This window comes from Balaenoptera ricei, chromosome 13 (genome assembly GCF_028023285.1).
Source record: "Balaenoptera ricei isolate mBalRic1 chromosome 13, mBalRic1.hap2, whole genome shotgun sequence".
NCBI lineage: Eukaryota > Metazoa > Chordata > Mammalia > Artiodactyla > Balaenopteridae > Balaenoptera > Balaenoptera ricei.
Window position 1 is genome coordinate 82,996,362 of NC_082651.1, and position 25,220 is coordinate 83,021,581.

Below are 25,220 nucleotides of genomic sequence, written 5' to 3' on the forward strand. Positions count from 1 at the left end.
TGGAAAAGTTGGTTGAATTAATTTTTTAATTTTTTTTTTTTTTTTAGTTTAAAACAAGAAAACTCTTGAAAAGATTCAGAATAGGAATGTGGACATTTAAAAAATTCTTTAAAAATGTTTTCCATATTATTAAAAATTATGCTTGAAGGTGATTTGTTGATCAGTTTTAATTAGAAAATAAATTTTATCACTTTTACCGGGTTTGGTCAAGTTTAGCCCTTTTCTTAATCACTCGATGCTTTGTCAGGTGGTATTTCTTATGATTAAACTGTTTTTTAGTACCTCAGATTCAAGTGTAGTTATTTAGAAATTGATAACCTATTTATTCACTTATCTTTCCTTAATTTTTTTCTTACTGTTTACCATTTTGGCATTTTACTGTTCAGTAAATACTATTAGAAGGTGGTTAGATGAAACTGAAGGAGATAAAATTCACAATTACTTAATTTTTCTGCTTATCATTTCCATTTATTCACTCAGTAGATAGTCCTTCACTGCCTAAGGTATGCCAAGCATTGTGCTAGGTGCTATACATATATTTTCTTACTGAATCCTTAAAATTTCTTTGAGCAGCAGGTGGTATTTTCTCTGTTTTATAGAAGAGTTAACTAGGGGGTGAAGCTGGGATTTCAACTCAGGCTGTAGCTTCAGAGCCCTTTCTAAGGCACTCTTTTGTACTCCACTATGCTCATCCTGTAGTGGGAGACACACATTCAAATTGCCCTAATACAAGTATCCGTGGAGTAAGAAACTCTAGCAGGTTTCACAGAGGTGAGATTGAAGCTGTGGGTTTTCATGAAGTGCTGAGAAAACCTGTGAATTGATTTGTTGAAGAAACTGGGTCATCTGTCTTGTGGCATTTCTCATGGACTAGATTTTGATGATTGCATCCCCGTGATGTTCCTCTGTGCCCTACATTTTTTGTTTTAATTGAAAGATACAGAATCTTCAACAGATTCAAGTACAAGCTTTTGGGCAAGATTACTTCATGGGTGCATGTTTGTTTTCTGTGCTTTTTCTTACATGTTACCATGACATTAAAAGTTAGAAAGCTAGAAGGCTCACTAGATATAGATTTAGATGTCTAAAGAAAGGTCTTAGTATATTTGGTCAATGTTATCTGGTTATCTCATTTCAAAATCAGCCACAATGTAAAACAAAGTTTTGACAGAAAAAAAGGTATAGTTTTATTTAAATACGCTTCTGAGGTTTTTTCACATGGTATCTCAAAATATTACTCTTTTGGGCTGAAATTTCTTAATATTTTCTTAATTCTAGCATGGTGTTTTTCTGAGGATGATAATATAATACGGATAAAATTATATTTCATTCACAGAGAAAAAGAAAGTTGGGATTTTGTCTGTTTTTTAACGATGATGATACCAGATAAAGAAGTATACATTGCCATTTTTATTAGGACTGGAGAAACTGGTTGCAAATAGAAAATTGATTATATAACTGCACATTCTAGATGATTCTGGACTCTTTAAGTTTCTGTGATTAAATTTGCTACATTTACATAGAGCTGGTACCTGGCCCATAGTAAGTGCTAAAATTTTGCCAAATATAAATTGTTGATTGAGAACTAAAATTACTGCAGCTCTCTGTTGTAGCTATGAGTGAAAAGGTGCAAATCCTAGTTCTGTGTGAAGTATTGAAGGGATCCAGGTGATAGCAGGTGGGTTTTTTGTTTGTTTGTTTGTTTATTTATGTGGCTTTTGAATTTCTTAGAGGAGCACAAGCGACCAATATTCAAGTGGCACAAAAGTACACATACCTAGGCAAATGTGACACGTCAGTGCACTCTCAACACCACATCGTTACACATTGTATACGGAAATACAAGCCACACTAGGTCACTTAATAGCATGTTTACATGATTCAGATAGATTTAAAATCTGGTTTCTTTATCTTCTTCACGTTCAAAATTATGGTTTCTTTACCATCTGTTGCTCTGTTTCATTATTATTATCTTTTAAAATTAATTAATTTTTCTTTTGGCTCCGTCAGGTCTTCATTGCTGCGCGTGGGCTTTCTCTAGTTGCAGTGAGTGAGGGCTACTCTTTGTTGCGGTTCGCGGGTTTCTCATTGCGGTGGCTTCTCTTGTTGCGGAGCATGGGCTCTAGGCACGCGGGCTTCAGTAGTTGTGGCACGTGGGCTCAGTAGTTGTGGCTCTTGGGCTCTAGAGCGCAGGCTCAGTAGTTGTGGTGCACGGGCGTAGCTGTTCCGTGACATGTGGGATCTTCCCAGACCAGGGATCAAACCAGTGTCCCCTGCATTGGCAGGTGGATTCTTAACCACTGCACCACCAGGGAAGTCCCCCTGTTTCATTATTTTTATTGTACTGTAATTATCTAGACTAGAGAGTGAGATGTTTAACCTAAGTAACACTTTCAGGTATTGAAGCCTATCTCCACTTTTTTGTTTTAATCATCTAGGGTGGAAACCGCTTTAAGTGTGGTCTGTGCCTTCTGTTTTAAACAGAGCTCACTGATCATAATTTAAATATTTTTCATCTCTTAGGGATGTCATTCTCTGATGCATTTAGGGCTAATTGTGAGGCTCTGGGTTGTTTGTCCCTTCTCATGTTTTCAGACTGCTGTGTTTTTTCAGCTTTTGAACTTTTTGTCATTGGTGGTGTCGGTGATGGTATATGCGTGTGTATGTGTGTGTACGTGTCCTTTATCGCTGGTAAATGTGATGGTATTATCAGTGTACCAGTCTCAAGAAGTCTCCTTTTGCTACTGACAGAGAAAACATAACCAGCCTTCTTTAACATTCTATTCTGTTAGAGAATGGACGAAGTGATTACTCGTATTGAGAGAAGCACTCACTTTCGTAGTTTTGGCTATTGTGAGAATCCTTTTTCCCTTGCTTTCTAGTCACAGCTATGTGCTACTTAGTTGAGGTGGCTGAATAATAGTGTAGAAGAAGGTAGCTGTAACACTGTATTGTAACATAAAATGATATTTGACCATTTATTCACTTTTTTCTTCCTACTTGTTCCCTTGTCTTTGTTCTTAGTTTCTGCAGCCTCCTCCCACTGACTCTACTTCTGTTACCTCTGTTAATGTTCCCATTAAGTTAGATTTTTCTAACTTATGGAATATGCCTCAGCATTTCTACTTTTATTTTTATCTTTTTGCTTTTTACCTCTTATTTTAGAATTTTTTCCTTTAATTTTATCCCCTTTTTCCTTGATCTGTCTTTGTTTGTTTGCTTGTTTTAGTGTCAAGATGGCATTTAAAATGACTTAACTAATACTTGTGTTTTTAGTTTGAAACATTTCCTCTTTTAAGATTTTTTTGATGTGGACCATTTTTTTAAAAGTCTTTATTGATTTTGCTACAATATTGCCTCCGTTTTACGTCTTGGTTTTTTGGCCACGAGGCAGTGTGGAATCTTAGCTCCACGACCAGGGATCGAACCTGCACCTGCACCTGCATTGGAAGGCAAAGTCCCAACCACTGGACTGCCAAGGAAGTCCAGAAACATTTCTTAGACTTTTCAGGTCTCTCTTAAGAGAGTTTCTGTTCCCAGATATCATTCATTTATAGATAAATGGTTAACTGTTGTGACCGTTAGGGACTGTATCCTAGATTCAAAGGCAACTTAAGTCAGGATTCTAAATACCAATGATTTATAATCAGAGTACAGACTTTGATTATCAGCATGATGAAAACTCAATAATGTCAGAAACCCAAAAAATAACTCAGAGAAACAAAATTTACAGACTGTAAAACCCATTATTTATTAAACCATACTAATTATCAACTAATTTAACTGTGATTTATTTACTTTGTCTAATTCTGCTGTTTTCTAAGAAACTTATCTCTTATGCAAACCCCATCTGTTTTGCACTGAAAGATAGGAGCAGATGATTCATGCAATTTATTTTTAAATCCTTTAGAAAACTGGTGCCACCATTTTGAAGGGCAGTCTAACAGTGTGTCAGAAAGGCTATAAGAATATTTGTATCCAATGACTCAGCCTGCTTCTTGAGTTTATCATGAGGAATTAATCAGAGGTGTACCCCAGGTTTTACATATATTTATTGCAACACTTTTAATAATATATGAAGACTTAAAACAGCTTTAGTGTCCAAAAGTGAGAGCTCAGTTAACACTTTGGGATACCGACACGATTGAATATACTGCCTTTAAAAATATGCTTCAGATCAAAATGCATAAATGTAATATAGTTTTAAATAAAAATTTATTATGCACTTAGGAAAAGAAAGAAATATACCAAAATGATAACACTGTTAGGTATTTTCTCTGGGTTATAGCATAAAAATGGCTTTATAATAATAATTTATATTACTTATGTTTTTGTGTGTTTTTGATAGACCACACTTTGAGCAGCCAGAGAAAAGATGACCTGAGGTGTTTTTTCTCAGAGCTGGCAGATCTAACATTTCAATTGTTTGCTTCCTTGATGTTTCATTAACAAACTGTAGGGAGCCAACCTTTGAAGTATAATTAAGCAGTTTCACCTGTTCAAAATTTAGCATCCTCTCTTACAGTCTTCTAACCACCTGTCACTGCCTATTTATCCTGGCTGGTTTCTGTTAATCATCTCTTCACTTCATTAGCCCGAAGTGACTCTTTAATCTGAATATTTGCCCATATTCACATTTCTCGTATAACCAAAATGTTTTAGAGCTAGAAGCAAGTAAGAAATGAGTCGTACGTCTGCATTTTATGAAAAGAAAAAGATAAACAAAAACCAAGGAAGGCCTGGAGACTTGTCTAAGGTAGTTCCTGACTCAGTCAACACTAGAAGCCCAAGGCATGGCTGAATCCCATCCTCCAGCCTCACTCTGACTTAATGAATGATGTAGGAATATTCATGAGTTTGGGAATAAAATATGCACTTGGATTTAGTTACATATAGATATTTATAAACATGCAGATGTGTATACATGTTTTGTGGGTTAGGTTGCTCAGTTGGTAGAAAGATGACAGGAGAAGATGAGAGTCATTTGCCAGGAAAACTAACATATAGAAGAAAATGGCTTTCTTTTCTATAGACTTGAGTCTTTATTGTAAACAGCCCTATCATCTTGCAAAAGTATATGGTTGGTCATGTGGGGATGAGAGGGGAGTGGATAGATGGATAGATGCAATGTAGTAAAGCCAGGGTCATTATCACCAGAAAAAAATTTGAAACATGTGTGAAGATGGTAGAATAGTAACATTATTTTGCCACTACACAAAGGACAGAATATTTTAAAAAGTTTGTACACGTGTGCATGTAAGGGCTTGATTGTGGGTTTTTCACAAGGGAGAAAGCCTGTATTTTTATCTGGAAACAACTAATGGGAAATTAGCATACCTTCTTTCAGAGATGTATAAATAGAGAGAGAATTATTGGGGAAATTAACCAGTGATCTGGGAAGCAGTTTATTCCCTTAATGCCAGAAGGGTTTATGGCTTTAATTAAAGGACTCGTTTAATTTTGGGGATGTTTTTATTAAATTGTCTCTTATTTATTTCTTTGGTAAGGTATTTTTATATGTATATAGTAAATCACACTTAGATTAATTGTTATATTTCATTTACAATAAAAAATTAGCAATTATTTTCAGTGTTTTTGTTACAGATATGAGAAGCCTAATCTAAAAAAAAAAAACAAAAAAACTGTTTTAAATAAGTAACTCTAGGAGTCATGACTTCTAAGTAATTACTTAACAGTTTTGAGGTCTACCAGTTTTTCTCTTAAAACCAACCAACCAACAAACACGTTTCTGCTTGTTCTGTTACTAGTGTAATGTAGGCCTATTAAGTTATAGTTTCTTTTTTCATTGATTAAAATTTTTTTACTACTTTGAATCTATTTTATGACCTAGTAACTAAGTATAACTGAAAGTAATACTTTTTTTGAGGGGGAAGTTAGTCATTTCACTATCTCATCACTCCTTTATTGCTCTGAATGAGTTAGGTGTAGATTTGGTGGTGTGGTTGTATACACATATGTTTTTGTGATTGGAAGCTCTACATATGTGTATTTATCAACATATACTTGGTAGCTGAAGTCTCTGGTCTTGAATATTTCTACCATTAGTTAACTTGCTAGTTTCTCCATTATGAATACATTGAGTGGCAACAGAAAACTTGACTAACAGTGGCATAAAACCATTGGGATTTATTTTTCTCATGCAACAATAAGTTCAGAGGCTGGCAAGTTCAAGGTTGGTACCACGACTCAGGGATGTCATCAGAGACTTGGGTCCCCCCTGTCTTCCTGCTCTGCTGTATGGCTTTCCTCCTAGGATTATAAGTGACTGCTCTTTACTGCGCCTTATTCTCATTTTAAGTAGAAAGAAGAAAGATGCCTCTATCAGGAAAGCAAAAGCTTTTCCACAAATTCACTTCCGAATTACGACGTGCACAAGAGTCTGGGAAGTAATTTTTAAGGGGAACACGTTGCCATTCTAATCAGAGTTCAGTTCGGGAGTGAAAATGGGAAAACAGATACTGAGTAGTAGGCACCTTGCAGTGTCTGCCACATCCCATATTTCCCCTTAGTTTTCATTCAGATTTAATGGATGATTATTTTCTTCATTATGAGAACAGCTGCCAGCTATTTGAAAACTAAGTCATGATGCTCTTCCCTCCTTCAAAGGACGTCAGTTATTCACATAATTGGTAATGTCTTCAAAACTCTGTATCTGCTGTCTCGAACTGCAGCCCAGCACTCTGCTTCTAACTGCCTACAGGATGGTTCTACTTGGAAATTTGCTGATTAGTTCAAATACAGTTATGTTCAAAGCTAAGTATCTTTATCTTCAATTTGGTTATTTCAGTCAGGGTTGTCAGCATTTTTCTGAGCTAGAAGCTTAAAATAATCCTAATTTTAGAAATTCCTTTATTCTCTAATCCAGTTTGCCATCAACTTCAGTTTCCTGCATTGAAATGTCTTGGAGTTGACCAAGCCCTCCCCTCAATACTGTCACTCCTGTAATTCTGACTCTCACTTCCTTACTTGTGCATTATTTACAGGGTTTTCTAGCTGATGTCGCCAATCTTATTCTTTCTTTTTTATTCATTCTGCCAGTCATTAACAGTCTAATTTTCTTGAACCCTAACTTTCTAAATATTTCTTCCCTACTTCAGCATTTTTAAACCAAATCCAAATTGTTTCCTCTTTCAAACTTTTCATTCATAACATACTTTTCTTATTCAGTCTATATTTACCTTTACTTCACAATATAAATTATCATAGTCAGAATGTTCTCTTTGATGCACTGTTTCTTGCCTACCACCACTAATAGACACACTCTATAAATTCCTGCCACAGAGACTTTTATCCTACTCTCCTTTTTTTTTTCCTAAATTGAAGTATGGTTGATTTACAATATTACATTAGTTTCAAGTGTGCAACATAGTGATTCAATATTTTTAGAGATTATACTCCATTTAAAGTTACTGTAAAATATTGGCTATATTCCCTGTGTTGTACAATATATCCTTGCAGCTTATTTATTTTATACATAGTAGTTTGTACCTCTTCATCCCCTACCCCCATCTTGCCCCTCCCCACTGGTAACCACCAGTTTGTTCTCTGTATCTGTGAGTCTGTTTCTGTTTTGTTATATTTATTCATTTGTTTTATTTATCCTGTTCTTCTCTAGTTGTGTCCCCAGACCCCCACCCCCAGCCTGTTTTCACCTCATCATTCCAAATTCTATTTTTCAAGGCCAGGCTTCTAAATTTCTTTCTTGACAGTTCCTCCCTATGTGTTTTTGTATCTATTCTACACTATATTTTGAAGAAGTGTGATGTAATGGAATGTCTTTGCAGTCAGATAAGTGTGGGTTTAAATCTTGATTTAGCCACTTAGTAACTTTTGACCTTAAGAAAGTTAACCTTTCTAAGCTAGTTTCCTTATCTATAAAATTTAAACAATTATGTACATACACATGTGCACACACACACCTTTTTGCGACAGTAAAATGAGGTAATGTTTAGTAAACTGTAGTAATACTTAATATTGGGGATTGCTACATGAAAACAAAAACCAAGGTAACAGTATTTTAAACAAAGTTGAAGTTTATTTTTCTCGTATATAAAAGAAGTCCAGCAGTATGTAGTCCAGGGCTGGTATGATAGTTTCATGTTCATCTGGGACCCAGGCTTTCTATATCTTTCTTTTCTATCATTCTAGTGTATGATTTCTACATAAAAGTTGAGATTACCACATAGTCCAAGGTGGCTGCTGGAAGCTCCAGCCATCGTAGCTGCATTCCAGATAGCAAAAGGAGGAAGGAAGAAAAGGTCTATTTCCAGTGCAGTCAGCTTTCTTTAACTAGCCTTCTAGGAAGTCTCTCACAACCCTTCTGCTGCTTATAGTCTCGTTGTCCAAACACCTAGTCACATGACTGCAACTTGTTAGAAGAAGGCTTCAAAGTTTAATCTCTTAGTTGGGTACATTGCTGCACAAAATAAAATTAGTGTTCTGTTACTAAGGAAGGAGATAAGAATATTGGGTGTCTACAGCAGACTCAGCCATAGTTACCTGTTGTGGTGCCTGGCAAATGGTGAGGTTTAAGAAATATCTTATGCCTCCCTTCTTTCTGTTCTATTTAGAGTCAGCTTAGTGCTTTATTCTTCTTTGCTACATGTGTATCTTATTTTTTCCAGCTGTGTTGAAAGTTTCTTGGGGGGGGTAAGGACCATGTGTCATACTTCTTTGTTGTTTTTCAAAACACCTAGCAGAGTACTTGGCACTTGGACTACTTAGTAAGAACTTAGTACATATTTGTTAGTTAATTGATTTTACTTTCTACTAGGACCATACTTCTTTTAGCCTCTTGTTGGATTTTCCCCACCTCATGGGTATTTAATACTTTTCCCTCAACTACAAGCTAGCAGCTCTTATGAGAGGAATGTACTGGAGATTTTCATTCCTTGATAATTTCCTGTTTTCTAATGCCTTAAAAGTTACCCTGTGGAGTTGATGATCTAAATTTTATCTTTCTTTGATTAATGTACTTTAATGGTTGTTTTTTTCCTACACCTGGTGCTTTGGGATACATATGTATTTCTAATATACCTGTTCATTATGAACATATAGAATATGATTTTTAAAAATGCCATGTTTGGAAAGGCCTCAGGAAATTATTTTTCTCTGCATATTTAACTCACTGATTTGTTTGTAAGAAAGCTGAATAGTTTGAAAAGAAAACTTAGGTTAAAGTTGTCAAGTTGTTTTGAGCTCCTGGTTATTTTTCTTTTTCTCCCCAATTATGGGTGAGAAGAGAGAAATAACTAACTTGACATAGGAAACTCTCTACAAGGAGATAAAGAAATAGTAGTATTACTGGAACTGTCTTTCCAGCTGCTTGGGTCAGACTTAATGTAAAAATAGGACCTTATAGTATCAAAGTATCTTGTGATAGAAGAGATTATATGAGTTCTTTTTATTCTACTCTGGAACTTACTAAATGGAATATTTTAAATAAACATACTACACAGGAATATATTACATCATTAGTATATGAATATGCAAATACAATACAATTTCTTTCGTACCCTATCACCAATATGCAAATATATTCATACACTCAAAGATGTATATGTCTTATATAAATATGTACATAAATGTAAGAGATAAAGATACGCTGCTACAAATTGTTCTTGGAATAAAGTGAGGTGTAAATAAATGAAATAAAAAGTTATATATTATCCAGTTATGTATGCTCAAAAAGAGTAGGTAGGTAGACATACATGAGTGGTTATGTGATGTTTAGGTAGACTATTAAGTGGGTGGGAAAGAGGGGCCTCATCAGCAAAGTAACCACACAGTGTTAATGAGAATGAGAATACATGTTAACTAAAAATCATAATAACTTTATGATACTTTTTAATGATGCTTTTGGACTGGTATACAAATGACATAGAACTGTTTATAAAGAGTTGATATTTCCTTATAGTTTGACTTTATTTGGTTTTGTTCTCATAGATGTTTTCTCCCAGATGTCAGATTCCAATGGCTTAATGATATTTGGCAAGTTTGACCAGTTTCTGAAGGAAGTTCTGAAGCTCCCAACAGCTGTCTTTGAAGGGCCATCTTTTGGTTACACAGAACACTCAGTCCGCACCTGTTTCCCACAGCAGGTAAGGACGGGTTTATAGAATGTAGGATTAGAAGGGCTCTCATCCACCCCTCCACCTTTTGTCAGATTTTGCCAGATTGCTTCACTCGAGGAATATAGGTCTTGAGTAGGGGAGGAAAAAGAACTTTTAAGTCAGAGGAGTGGATGTAGAAAGAAGGAGGGATTAAAAATTCACCTGAGAACTCTTTTCTTGGAAGAGGGGAGGCAAGTCTTTTCTGAAAAAATGGTAACAGTTGAAATATTTTAAATTACTAAAAATTTCAAGAAAAATGTTTAAGGTAAAGTATTTATCTTATTGCTGCTAGACATATATTACTCTCCCTAATGAGTTTTTTAACTGTGAAGTATAGGAATTTTGATATAAAACTCAATATAATACTGGATTATTGTTTCCTGAGCACTGAAGATAAGGAATGCTTATACAGCTCTCAACTGCCAGCTCAAAATCCCTCAAGGGTATACTGCCATTTTCATATGAAAGAAAGATAGATTTGGTTTCTTCTTTATTTGTGAGCGTCCTTTTGTGGTCCTGCTGTAGAGGTTGAGTGTATTCCTGAGATCTTAACTATGCCTCAAAGAAGTGAGAGCAGAGTGGATGCTGGCTGTAGCATCCTTTTTTTTTTTTTTTTTTTTTTTTCAGGTAGAGATGAGATAAAGGAGCTTCATGCTAAACTCAGAAAGTTCTGTAGAGCAGAGAATTAAGAAAAAATATCTATGTTAAAACTAGTAGGTAAAAGATTATTGGAAATAGGATACTGACATAGTCTGAAAGTATCTCCCCATAAGATATTTATTAATTACAAAGGAAACATAGTAACTTTACAGTGGAGAAACCTGTCAGATACCACTTTAACCAAGTGATCAAACCCATATCACCAGTAAAGGGAGAGGCTGATAACCCTGCCTATTGATAGGATGCTCTGAGAAGCACCCAGTGTCACTGCTGTGGTTCTCCTGCCAGAAAAGCACAACCTGAGTCTCATTGAGGAAACATCTGACAAAGCCAAATGCAGGATTTCTACAACATAACTGGCTTGTACACTTTAAAAGTGTCAGTGTCATGAAAGACAAAAAAAAGACTGAGGAACTGTTCCAGATTACAGGTATCTAGAGACATGAAAACTGAAATGATCCAGAATTTTGTTGTTGTTGTTATAAAGGACATTATTGGGACAGTAGAGAAAATCTGAATAAATTTTGTAGACTCAGAGAATTCCCTGGTGGCGCAGTAGTTAAGAATCCGCCTGCCAATGCAGGGGACATGGGTTCAATCCCTGGTCTGGGAAGATCCCACGTGCTGTGGAGCAACTAAGCCCATGCGCCACAACTACTGAGCCTGCGCTCTAGAGCCTACGAGCCATAACTGCTGAGCCCACACGCCACAACTACTGAAGCCTGTGCGCCTGGAGCCTGTGTGGCGCAACAAGAGAAGCCACGGCAATGAGAAGCCCATGCACCGCAATGAAGAGTAGCCCCCGCTCGCCACAACTAGAGAAAGCCCGCGGGCAGCAACGAAGACCCAACGTAGCCAAAAAATAAAAAAAAATTTTTAAATAAAAAACATTTGCATTTCTTCTAAAAAATTTTTGTAGACTAGATAATAGTATTCTGTCAGTAATGGTAATTTCCTGATTTTGATACTTATATTTAATTAAGAGAATGTCCTGGTTTTGCAGAAGTACAATCTGACATACTTAAAGGTAAAGGGACATCTCTTTTGTACTGTTAACATTTGAGGAGTCTGGGTTAATGGTAAATGGGAATTTTAAAATAATCTTCTTACAGCGTTTCCATAAGCCTGAAATTATTTAAAAGTAAAAGGTTAAAATATAAAAGGAACAAAACTAAAGGTTTGAGAACTGAAAGGACATTGTAAACCAGATCCTCCTGACCTGTGATACTTTGATTCACAAAGGAACCAAGAAACAAACACATACACATCCGTTTTTACATTTAAAGTTAAGAACTCATATATGTCTGAATTCAGCCTTCCAAACAGTATTTTACAGCTTGTCTAGGGATTACTCGGCTTTAGCACCGAAGGTGCCACCCATAATCCAGGAGAGTTATTTTTATTAATTTCTGAGGAGATGTTCTTCCCAGATTTCTACACACTTTGGCTGATTGCTTTTGTGGAAATTAGTCTCTATACATTATTTTTTTCTCTAAGCATAAGTGACAGTATCAGCTTTTAGCTTATTAAAAATATCTCTCTGCTTCAGTTATTCTAATAAAGCATAGTTTGCATTTTGCCCCTGAATATGCATTTTTCAATTGATATGAGGCTATCCAAACATATCCTGGTACAAGAGTGTCCTGCATGGGGATATATGTATATGTATAGCTGATTCACTTTGTTATAAAGCAGAAACTAACACACCATTGTAAAGCAATTATACTCCAATAAAGATGTTAGAAAAAAAGTGTCCTGCAGGTGTTAAAATACCCTACAGAGATATAAGTGAGGATGAGTAGGATGAAGACACCACAACCAGTTTTCATTTAGAACTCATCTCACTGCTGCTGCTGCTTTACTAGTACAATCACGTCAAACAGCTGCCTCCACAGTCCTCTGGGATAATCTTGTATATGATACTTACGTGGCTTTTCACATAGATGCTTCCTGGAGATCAGGCTAAAAATTGATCAAGTTCTGGAATGCTGCTGTTAAATAGTGTCAGGACAGGCAAAGGAATTTATACAAAGAAGTATCAGTGAAGAACATTTGACCAATGGATGATAATTATGTGAGGCACTAAACCTAAAGTAATCTTTGATTAAATTGTAATGAGAGTACTAAAGTTAAGACTCTGAATTGGAATAGCAATTTAAAATGTTGAAGAATATAAAAAAATTCCAATTGTTAATTTTAAGACTGCTGTCTAGGGACTTCCCTGGTGGCGCAGTGGTTAAGAATCCATCTGCCAATGCAGGCGACACGGGTTCGATCCCTGGTCCGGGAAGATCCCACATGCTGCGGAGAAACTAAGCCCGTGCGCCACAAGTACTGAGCCTGCGCTCTAGAGCCCGTGAGCCACAACTACTGAAGGCTGCGCGCCCGTGCTCCGCAACAAGAGAAGCCACCACAATGAGAAGCCCGCGCACCACAGTGAAGAGTAGCCCCCGCTCACCACAACTAGAAAGCCCACGCACAGCAACGAAGACTCAACGCAGCCAAAAATAAATAAATAAATTTATATATTAAAAAAAAAAAAAGACTTCTGTCTAGGATTCTACACATTACTTTATACCATGATTGTGAGGCCTTTGAACTCACAACCTGATTGTTGCTTTTCATCTGCTTTAGATTCTTATAAAAAATTCAGTCTTGTTTTGATATATGCCAAATTTGGAAAAGTCAGAGAAGCTTATCTCAAAAGAAATATAAACTACTGGTAGAATGACCCCTTCCACCAAAAGGAGAGAGAGAGACAGAGAGAGGGAGAGGGAGACTGTTACGACGAAGTTCCATGCAGCAAGAGTTAAATTCAACAAGTTTTGGTTTCTTTTTGAAAATAAGCTTTTTCCATGCAGCTTGCTTTCCTATGTATAAGTTTCCTTAATGTGAGTTAGCTCATACATCATCGGATAGAGAGAATGGTGTCAGTGTAAAGTGGAGTTCATATGCTGTTTTCCCCCATATTAATGTTCTGGGCTGAAAAAGAAATGATCGCTATTAAAGAGAAAGTACGACTATTTTTAAGAAAGAAGCTGAAAATCCTGCAGAAGTACCTTTCTTTAGTGAAAGAAATGGCTAGTTTGGAGGATTTCATGAATGCTTCACTTTCTACAGTGTTATGGTGATGAAGTTGTGGATACAAATGAAAAAAAACTGTGAAGACATTCTTCTCCTGACCCCACCCCTTGCTAAAAAATTTAATTGATGGGGTTAGCTATCCACTGGATTCGATAGTTTTGATAAAACTGATATGTCTTAGAACTTGTGTGTCCTGACCATGAAGAAGGAAAAAAGCATCTCAGGATTTAAGGCTGAAAGGTATCATCTTGCTGAAAATGTCTGTGGAGATTTAATTGTTCTGGTACTCTTATTAGTGTTGCTATTGTCTTGTTAGTCCTCTGTTTACAAAACTGCATAGGTTTTTAGGTTTGTTCCAACCCTGTTTTTCTCACATACCTTATTATTTTTAAATTCACAGTTTTGCAGTAGGTACAGTTTTCCAGTAATGCATGTGTTGCATTAGAGCAGAAATACTTCCATTTTTCTTTTTAACATCTTTATTGGAGTATAATTGCTTTACAGTGTTGTGTTAGTTTCTGCTGTGTAACAAAGTGAATCGGCTATATGCATACATATATCCCCATATCCTCTGCCTCTTGCATCTCCCGCCCACTCTCCTTATTCCACCCCTCTAGGTGGTCGCAAAGCACCGAGCTGATCTCCCTGTGCTATGCAGCTGCTTCCCACTAGCTATCTGTTTTACATTTAGTAGTATATATAAGTCCATGCCACTCTCTCACTTCGCCCCAGGTTCCCCTTCCCCTTCCCCACGCCTGCGTCTTTATTCCCTAGGTTCTTCAGAACCTTTTTTTTTTTTTTAGATTCCATATATATGTGTTAGCATATGATATTTGTTTTTCTCTTTCTGACTTACTTCACTCTGTATGACAGACTCTAGGTCCATCCACCTCGCTACAAATAACTCAGTTTCGTTTCTTTTTATGGCCGAGTAATATTCCATCGTATATATGTGCCACATCTTCTTTATCCATTCATCTGTTGATGGACACTTAGGTTGCTTCCATGTCCTGGCTATTGTAAATAGAGCTGCAATGAACATTGTGGTACATGACTCTTTTTGAATTATGGTTTTCTCAGGGTATATGCCCAGTAGTGGGATTGCTGGGTCGTATGGTAGTTCTATTTTTAGTTTCTTAAGGAACCTCCATACTGTTCTCCATAGTGGCTGTATCAATTTACATTCCCACCAACAGTGCAAGAGGGTTCCCTTTTCTCCACACCCTCTCCAGCATTTGTTGTTTGTAGATTTTCTGATGATGGCCATTCTGACTGGTGTGAGGTGATACCTCATTGTAATTTTGATTTGCACTTCTCTGATATTAGTGATATTGAGCATCCTTTCATGTGTTTGTTGACAATCTGTATATTTTCTTTGGAGAAATGTCTAGTTAGGTCGTCTTCTGCCCATTTTTGGATTGGGTTGTTTGTGTTTTTGATATTGAGCTGCATGAGCTGCTTGTATATTTTGGAGATTAATCCTTTGTCAGTTACTTCATTTGCAAATATTTTCTCCCATTCTGAGGGTTGTCTTTTCGTCTTGTTTATGGTTTCCTTTGCTGTGCAAAAGCTTTTAAGTTTCATTAGGTCCCATTTGTTTATTTTTGTTTTTATTTCCATTTCTCTAGGAGGTGGGTCAAAAAGTATCTCACCGTGATTTATGTCATAGAGTTCTGCCAGTGTTTTCCTCTAAGAGTTTGATAGTGTCTGGCCTTACATTTATGTCTTTAATCCATTTTGAGTTTATTTTTGTGTATGGTGTTAGGGAGTGTTCTAATTTCATTCTTTTACATGTAGCTGTCCAGCTTTCCCAGCACCACTTATTAAAGAGGTCTTTAATTTCTTTCCTCCATTGTGTAGTCTTGCCTCCTTTATCAAAGATAAGGTGACCATATGTGTGTGGGTTTATCTCTGGGCTTTCTATCCTGTTCCATTGATCTATATTTCTTTTTTTGTGCGAGTACCATACTGCCTTGATTACTATAGCTTTGTAGTATAGTCTGAAGTCAGGGAGCCTGATTCCTCCAGCTCCGTTTTCCTTTCTCAAGATTGCTTTGGCTATTCGGTGTCTTTTGTGTTTCCATACAAATTTTGCAAATTTTTGCTCTAGTTCTGTGAAAAATGACAGTGGTAGTTTGATAGGGATTGCGTTGGGTAGTATAGTCATTTTCACAATGTTGATTCTTCCAATCCAAGAACATGGTATATCTCTCCATCTGTTTGTATCGTCTTTAGTTTCTTTCATCAGTGTCTTATAGTTTTCTGCATACAGGTCTTCTGTTTCCTTAGGTAGGTTTATTCCTAGGTATTTTATTCTTTTAGTTGCAGTGGTAAATGGGAGGGTTTCCTTAATTTTTCTTTCAGATTTTTCATCATTAGTGTATAGAAATGCAAGAGATTTCTGTGCATTAATTTTGTATCCTGCTACTCTACCAAGTTCATTGATTAGCTCTAGTAGTTTTCTGGTAGCATCTTTAGGATTCTCTATGTATAGTATCATGTCATCTGCAAACAGTGACAGTTTTACTACTTCTTTTCCGATTTGGAGTCCTTTTATTTCTGTTTCTTCTCTGATTGGTGTGGCTAAAACTTCCAAAACTATGTTGAATAATAGTGGTGAGAGTGGGCAACCTTGTCTTGTTCCTGATATTAGAGGAAATGGTTTCAGTTTTTCACCATTGAGAACGATGTTGGCTGTGGGTTTGTCATATATGGCCTTTATTATGTTGAGGTAAGTTCCCTCTATGCCTACTTTCTGGAGGGTTTTTATCATAAATGGGTGTTGAATTTTGTTGAAAGCTTTTTCTGCATCTATTGAGATAATCATATGGTTTTAATCCTTCGATTTGTTAATATGGTGTATCACATTGATTGATTTGCATATGTTGAAGAATCCTTGCATTCCTGTGATAAACCCCACTTGATCATGGTGTATGATCCTTTTAATGTGCTGTTGGATTCTGTTTGCTAGTATTTTGTTGAGGATTTTTGCATCTATGTTCATCAGAGATATTGGCCTGTAGTTTTCTTTTTTTGTGACCTCTTTCTCTGGTTTTGGTATCAGGGTGATGGTGGCCATGTAGAATGAGTTTGGGAGTGTTCCTCCCTCTGCTATATTTTGGAAGAGTTTGAGAAGGATAGGTGTTAGCTCTCCTCTAAATGTTTGATAGAATTCACCTGTGAAGCCATCTGGTCCTGGACTTTGGTTTGTTGGAAGATTTTTAATCACAGTTTGAATTTCAGTGCTTGTGATTGGTCTGTTTATATTTTCTATTTCTTCCTGGTTCGGTCTTGGAAGGTTGTGCTTTTCTAAGAATTTGTCCATTTCTTCCAGGTTGTCTATTTTATTGGCACATAGTTGCTTGTAGTAATCTCTCATGATCCTTTGTATTTCTGCAGTGTTAGTTGTTACTTCTCCTTTTTCATTTCTAATTCTACTGATTTGAGTCTTCTCCCTTTTTTTCTTGATGAGTCGGGCTAATGGTTTATCAATTTTGTTTATCTTCTCAAAGAACCAGCTTTTAGTTTTATTGATCTTTGCCATTGTTTCCTTCATTTCTTTTTCATTTATTTCTGCTCTGATCTTTATGATTTGATTTCTTTCCTTCTGCTAACTTTGGGGGTTTTTTTTTTCTTCTTTCTCTAATTGCTTTAGATGTAAGGATAGGTTGTTTATTTGAGATGTTTCTCGTTTCTTGAGGTAGGATTGTATTGCTATAAACTTCCCTCTTAGAACTGCTTTTGCTGCATCCCATAGGTTTTGGGTTGTCGTGTTTTCATTGTCATTTGTTTCTAGGTATTTTTTGATTTCCTCTTTGATTTCTTCAGTGATCTCTTGGTTATTTAGTAGTGTATTCTTTAGCCTCCATCTGTTTGTATTTTTTATGGTTTTTTTCCTGTAATTGATATCTAGTCTCATAGCATTGTGGTTGGAAAAGATACTTGATACAATTTCAATTTTCTTAAATTTACCAAGGCTTGATTTGTGACCCAAGATGTGATCTATCCTGGAGAATGTTCCATGAGCACTTGTGAAGAAAGTGTATTTTCTTTGGATGGAATGTCCTATAAATATCAATTAAGTCTATCTTGTTTAATGTATCATTTGATGCTTGTGTTTCCTTATTTATTTTCATCTTGGATGATCTGTCCATTGGTGAAAGTGGGGTGTTAAAGTCCCCTACTATGATTGTGTTACTGTCGATTTCCCCTTTTATGGCTGTTGTGTTTGCCTTATGTATTGAGGTGCTCCTATGTTGGGTGCACAAATATTTACAATTGTTATGTCTTCTTCTTGGATTGATCCCTTGATCATTATGTAGTGTCCTTCTTTGTCTCTTGTAATAGTCTTTATTTTAAAGTCTATTTTGTCTGATACGAGAATTGCTACTCCAGCTTTCTTTTGATTTCCATTTGCGTGGAATATCTTTTTCCATCCCTCACTTTCGGTCTGTATGTGTCCGTAGGTCTGAAGTGGGTCTCTTGTAGGCAGCATATGTACAGGTCTTGTTTTTGTATCCATTCAGCCAGTCTGTGTCTTTTGGTTGGAGCATTTAATCCACTTACATTTAAGGTAAATATCGATATGTATGTTCCTGTTACCATTTTCTTAATTGTTTTAGGTTTGTTTTTGTAGGTCTTTTCCTTCTCTTGTGTTTCCTGCCCAGAGAAGTTCCTTTAGCATTTGTTTTAAAGCTGGTTTGGTGGTGCTGAATTCTCTTAGCTTTTGCTTGTCTGTAAAGGTTTTAATTTCTCCATCGAATCTGAATGAGATCCTTGCTGGGTAGAGTAATCGTGGTTGTAGGTTTTTCCCTTTCATCACTTTAAATATGTCCTGCCACTGCCTTCTGGCTTGGAGAGTTTCTGGTGAAAGATCAGCTGTTAACCGTATGGGGATTCCCTTGTGTGTTATCTGTTGCTTTTCGCTTGCTGCTTTTAATATTTTTTCTGTGTATTTAATTTTTGATAGTTTGATTAATACGTGTCTTGGCATGTTTCTCCTTGGATTTATCCTGTATGGGACTCTCTGCGCTTCCTGGACTTGATTGACTATTTCCTTTCCCATATTAGGGAAGTTTTCAACTATAATCTCTTCAAATGTTTTCTCAGTCCCTTTCTTTTTGTCTTCTTCTTCTGGGACCCCTGTAATTCGAATGTTGGTGCGTTTAATGTTGTCCCAGAGGTCTCTGAGACTGTCCTCAATTCTTCTCATTCTTTTTTCTTTATCCTGCTCTGCGGTAGTTATTTCCGCTATTTTATCTTCCAGGTCACTTATCCGTTCTTCTGCCTCAGTTATTCTGCTATTGATTGCTTCTAGAGAATTTTTAGTTCCATTTATTGTGTTGTTCATCATTGTTTGTTTGCTCTTTAGTTCTTCTAGGTCCTTGTTAAACGTTTCTTGTATTTTCTCTATTCTATTTCCAAGATTTTGGATCATCTTTACTGTCATTACTCTGAATTCTTTTTCAGGTAGACTGCCTATTTCCTCTTCATTTGTCTCGTCTGGTGGGCTTTTACTTTGCTCCTTCATCTGCTGCGTATTTCTCTGTCTTTTCATTTTGCTTAGTTTATCATGTTTGGGGTCTCCTTTTCACAGGCTACAGGTTCGTAGTTTCTGTTGTTTTTGGTGTCTGCCGCCAGTGGGTAAGGTTGGTGCAGTGGGTTGTGTAGCCTTCCTGGCGGAGGGGACTGGTGCCTGTGTTCTGGTGGGTGAGCCTGGATCTTGTCTTTCTGGGGGGCAGGACTGCATCCAGTGGTGTGTTTTGGGGTGTCTGTGCACTTATTATGATTTTAGGCAGCCTCTCTGCTAATGGGTGGGGTGGTGTTCTTGTCTTGCTAGTTGTTTGGCATAGGGTATCCAACACTGTAGCTTGCTGGTCGTTGAGTGGAGTTGGGTCTTAGTGTTGAGACGGAGGTATGTGGGAGAGCTCTCGCTGATAGATATTACGTGCGGCCAGGAGGTCTCTGGTGGTCCAATGTCCTGAACTCGGCCTTCTCACCTCAGAGGCTCAGGCCTGACAGCCAGCTGGAGCATCAAGACCCTATCAGCCACACGGCCAGGTACGTGGGGAGTTTCTTGCCTTTTGGGAAGTCTGAGGTCTTCTGCCAGTGTTCAGTAGGTGTTCTGTAGGAGTTGTTCCACATGTAGATATATTTTTGATGTATCTGTGGGGAGGAAGGTGATCTCCACGTCTTGCTCCTCTGCCATCTTGAAGGTCCTCCCCATTATTCCTTTTAATCATAAGCAAATTTGAGTTTAAATCATCATTTTAAACAACAGCCCTGTTGATGTCCCTAGTTTGCTTTGAAAAAACCTTGCTAACTCCTCACTGCCTCCTGGATAAGATAGTTAGCCAGACAAGGTGTTGCTTATCGATCCAACCCCAGCCTCTCTTTCACCTTCATTCCTGATCCCTCCTACCCCAACAGACCCCATCCCTCAGGATGCCATGGATTCTTTTTAGATATTGCCCCAGTGCCACAGGGGTTGTACCATTTACACTCCCACCAGCAGTGTGTAAGTCCATCTTTTTCTCCACAGCCTTGCCAACAGCACATGTTCTTACATTTAGGAATTTTTGCCAATCTGAGAGTTGAGAAGTGTTATCTCAGTATAGTTTTGATTTACATTTCTCTTGTCTTGAGTAGGTGAAAGTGGTATACTTCTCTTCTTTGTTTATGCTGTTAGCTCTCACTGAAATGCAAGTAACCCCGACCTTCTTTGTCTCCTCCAACAAAGGCCTCATATTTCAAGTCACAGCTAAATATCTCCTTGTCTTTGTTGCTCTGAATCTTTCAGTGTAGGATTAATTGTTTCCTCTTCAACAGGCCCTGGCCTGTTACATCTAGCTCACTTATGCCCTGAGGGATGCACCTTGGTCTCCTTCAAATTTAAATCCCCATGACTAACAGTGTCTGGAAAATCATCAGTGCTTACTAGGTAGTTGGATTGAGTAGTGGTTTTAAATCTATTATGGCATGAGAAAGTATCTGGGCTTGAATTCTAACTGCAAGTTTAAAGCTCCTGGATGTGATTGCAACCTTGTTGTTTTCACTGGTATTATTCCATAATTTTCTCAAATGAGACAATCTTTGCAATGAGGAAAATACCGAATTTCTGAATTTTTGAAGACTTTTTCCATTCTTTTTTAAAAAAAGCTATAATAAATAAAAGTATCTGGATAAAAAGCACAGCAACACTATATTGTTGTGTCATTACAAAGTACTCTAATTTTCAAAGTCCAGAATAAATCTGTGATATGGACAAATTCAGTGTCTTATAATAACTGAAAGGCTGACCCATAGCACTGGTCCTGTAACCAGTTAATGTGTGTTTGCTCTTGTCAGACAAAATACTTCTATAACTTTACACAGAAAGTTTGTATAAAAACATTTTAATCTGAAAGATTTAAAAAATGCTGTTTTTAAGTCTTTTAGCTAAATGTCATACATTGTTTGATTACCAAGTAAGTGATAGGGCAATGGATAAGAAATATTTCCCTGTTGCCCATAAGAAAATAGGAGTTTTGTTTTGTTGTTTTTGTTGTTGTTGTTTTTGGCTGCATTGGGTCTTTGTTGCTGTGCACGGGCTTTCTCTAGTTGTGGCGAGTGGGGGCTACTCTTCGTTGCGGTGTGCGGGCTTCTCATTGCGGTGGCTTCTCTTGTTGCAGAGCACAGGCTCTAGGTGCCCGGGCTTCAGTAGTTGCAGTACACAGGCTTAATAGTTGCAGCATGCGGGCCCTAGAACTTGTGGGCTTCAGTAGTTGCGGCACGTAGGGTCAGTAGTTGTGGCACACGGGCTTAGTTGCTCCGCAGCATGTGGGATCTTCCCGGACCAGGGATTGAACCCATGTCCCCTCCATTGGCAGGCGGATTCTTAACCATTGCACCACCAGGGAAGTCCCAGAAAATAGGAGTTTTTAATGGAAAAGATGAGATTGGAAATTGCAGCTATGATGACCTAATGCTAAATTATTTTACTTGTTTTCTCACGTTATTTTAGTGATACTGGATTTCTCACTTTTACGAGATGATTTCTCCCCTCTTTTAAAACAGGAAAGTTGTAGCCAAGAGTGGAGGGAGGAAGTCAAATGGCATTTAGACTAATAATTGTCAGTATTGATGATTAGAATAACAAAGCGCGGGGAAGTAGGCAACAAACAGAAACACTGGTTTCTAAGAAAAATATGAGAGTGCATACAAAGATAAAAACAGGCTCAATGTTTTATTGAGGAAAGCATAAATAAATCATGGTGGTTTTGCTCAGTGGATGAGGCAGCTGTTAAAATGATTAGAAAAGAAGACCTTGTAGCAAAACAATAAAGTATTTAATAAAACATTAAGTGTTGGATTCCCTGGTGGCGCAGTGGTTGGGAATCTGCCTGCCAGTGCAGGGGACACGGGTTTGAGCCCTGGTTTGGGAAGATCCCACATGCCGCGAAGCAGCTTAGCCTGGGTGCCACAACTATTGAGCCTGCGCTTCAGAGCTCACGTGCCTAAACTACTGAAGCCCACATGCCTAGAGCCTGTGCTCTGCAACAAGAGAAGCCACCGCTATGAGAAACCCGTGCATGGCAACGAAGAGTGGCCCCCACTTGCCACAACTAGAGAGAGCCCCCGCGTAGCAACAAAGACCCAATTCAGCCAGAAATAAATAAATAAATAAATAAATAAATAGATTTATTAAAAAAAGAAAAAACATTAAGTGGAAAGACAGATTATATATTTTTATATACCCTATGTACATAATTATATAGAAACATATACATTTGGAGGGAAATACAGAAAAATGAGAATTGTGGCAAGAATGTTCATTACTTGCAATTTTATTATAGTTTTTGTTATAAATATTCTGTTGTAAAAAATAAAGAGAAATGCAAAGAATGTGTTCAACTCAGGAGCAAAACCAAAATAAAACAAAACAAAAAGGTAGAGAAAAATAGTGAATTTTGGGAAATGGGACAGAATTTTAGAGCTGGGAATTCTGTCCCATGAGTTCTCAAACTTTTTGGTATCAGGACCTTTTTACACACCCGAAAATATTTGAGCACTCCGGAGAACTTTTGTTTATATGAGTTATATCTATCAGTATTTCCATATTAGAAATCAAAACTGATAAATTATGAAATATTAAATCATTTAAAAAGAACAATGATAAACCGATTACATATTAACATAAATAATATATTTTATGAAAAATAGATATTCCAAAGCAAAAAAATTTAATGAGAAGAATGCCATTGTTTTATATTTTTTGCAAATTTCTTTAATATTTGGCTCAGTTGAAGACAGCTGGGTTTTTATATCTGCTTATCCAATCTGTTGTGATATGTTGTTTTGGTTAAAGTATGGAAAGAAAATCTGGCTTCAGACAGCTGTGTAGTTGGAAAAGGGAGGAATATTTTAAAAGCTTTTGCAGATAATTGTGGATATGCCACGTTGCCTCTGGAACATTCCACTGTACAGTCATGAGAGAATCAGATTGAAAAAGGCAAATAATGTCTTAGTATTATTATGAAAATAGTTTTGACCTCATGGGCTCCTTGGAAATGTTTTAGGAACCTCGCAGGGGGACCTCTGACCATGCTTCAAGAACCACTGCTCTAGCCCTTGAGAGAGAAGAAAACTGAAACCAGAAAGTTAGGTGATTTCCCCCAAATCACGTAGTTAATGGAAGACAGAGCACTGGGACACAATTCTTCTGGTTTCATTCCTCATGCTTTTGGAGGACTTCAAATTGTAGTATGACTTAGGACAACTTTTGGAAACTGATCCTGAGCGTATTTATGAGGGAGTTCTGAGATATCAAGTATAATTGTTCCTTTTCATCTTGAAGATTTAAAAAACCACACAAAACTCCATGATAAGTGAATCAGAACTTTTAGGGAAAGTAACATTAGGATTATAAGTGGATTTGTAAAAGTGTAATTTTTAACAAATATAAGATGATTCAGAAACATTAATTTAAATATTACATTTACGATAAGTGATATAGTACACACGTATATTAACCACCTCTGACTAGCTAAAAACTTCCTAGCACTTTCTTTCTCAATTTTAATTAGAGACTTTTAATTTCATTTTGGTTTATTGCAGTTGTTTGCATATCTATCATAAGAGGCATTTTCCATGTCTGAACCTCCATTCAAATGTTGGGTGACTTTCTGTTTTTATTTTTAACGTTGCTCATGCATTCCTCCCAGATTCCACTGAAATCTCAGAAACATTAGTAACTTTGATGCCTGAGATGGAAAACACTTTGGAAAACTTTATTTAGCCTATTTGAGTAGGCATTTCTCAAACTACACCATCAATGCATAGCTATGTATAAGGACCTTTGGACGGTAACTTCCTACTGTTATCACCCTCATTCAGCCCTCTTGCATATATGTGAGAACCTTTCCCTCCCTCGATTCAGTGCTGGCCTGCAGTCTCTGTCCTGGACCTGAGACTTTCCTTCAGAATTCTTCAGAAATAGTCATTTGAAGGCCATCTGAGTTGTAGTCCTGATTTTGGTAGGACCTTTACAAGTCATTTAAATGCGTCATTCCTATATTATCTCATCTGTAAAATGAAGATAGTAATACCTAGCCTATTTATCTTTTTTCATTTCATATGTTTTATTGAAATATAGTTAACTTAAAATATTATTTTCAGGTGTACAACATAGTAATTCCATCCTAGCCTATTTGTCTTGTACAGTTGTTTTAAGACTCAAATAGAATAATGTAAGTGGAAATGCATTTGAATATAGCAGTAGTGTATAGGATAGTGTGTAGCAGTGTCTATAGTAATGCAAAATATTATTTATTTTGCTATAAAATTTCCCATGTATTTCATTACAACTTGGTTGGGAGAATCCTAAGTTAACTTAATCTTAGAGTTCAGAGATATTTGAAAAATATGAAGTATATTTGTTTTTTTTTCTCTTCACAGAAAAAGATAATGCTAAATATGTTTTTAGACACCATGATGGCCGATCCTCCTCCCCAGTGCCTTGTCTGGCTACCTCTCATGCATCGGCTTGCCCACGTTGAGAATGGTAAGCAGAACTTTTATCATTCAGTTCCCTATGCTATAGGAAGTATATGAACTGACAGTATTTATAATGTCCTTAGTTATTATCATTGAAAATGGCAGTTGACATTTGCTGGCACTCCATCATTTGAATTTGTGGTTTTAGCTTTCAAAACAGGAATATTTATTTCTCAAAAAAAAAAAAAAAAAAGGAGGGAGGACTTATTACTTAGATAGGATACCAAGAGGTAGTAATATCTGGTCAGAAAACTTTGTGGTTCAAACTCCAGGCTTTTCCCCCAAGATTCCAGACGGTTGTTTTCTGCT

At 36.9% G+C, this 25,220-nt stretch overlaps 1 protein-coding gene across 25 annotated transcripts in view; it reads left to right on the plus strand.

Moving 5' to 3' along the window:
- Window positions 1-25,220, plus strand: part of DTNB (dystrobrevin beta) — a 253,014-nt gene that overhangs the window by 64,637 nt on the left and 163,157 nt on the right. For all 25 annotated transcript variants that reach the window (XM_059893472.1, XM_059893473.1, XM_059893466.1 and 22 more), the window contains exons 6-7: window positions 9,967-10,121; window positions 24,813-24,918. In XM_059893472.1, coding sequence (XP_059749455.1) covers window positions 9,967-10,121; window positions 24,813-24,918 — 261 coding nt within the window. The remainder of the gene's footprint in view (window positions 1-9,966; window positions 10,122-24,812; window positions 24,919-25,220) is intronic.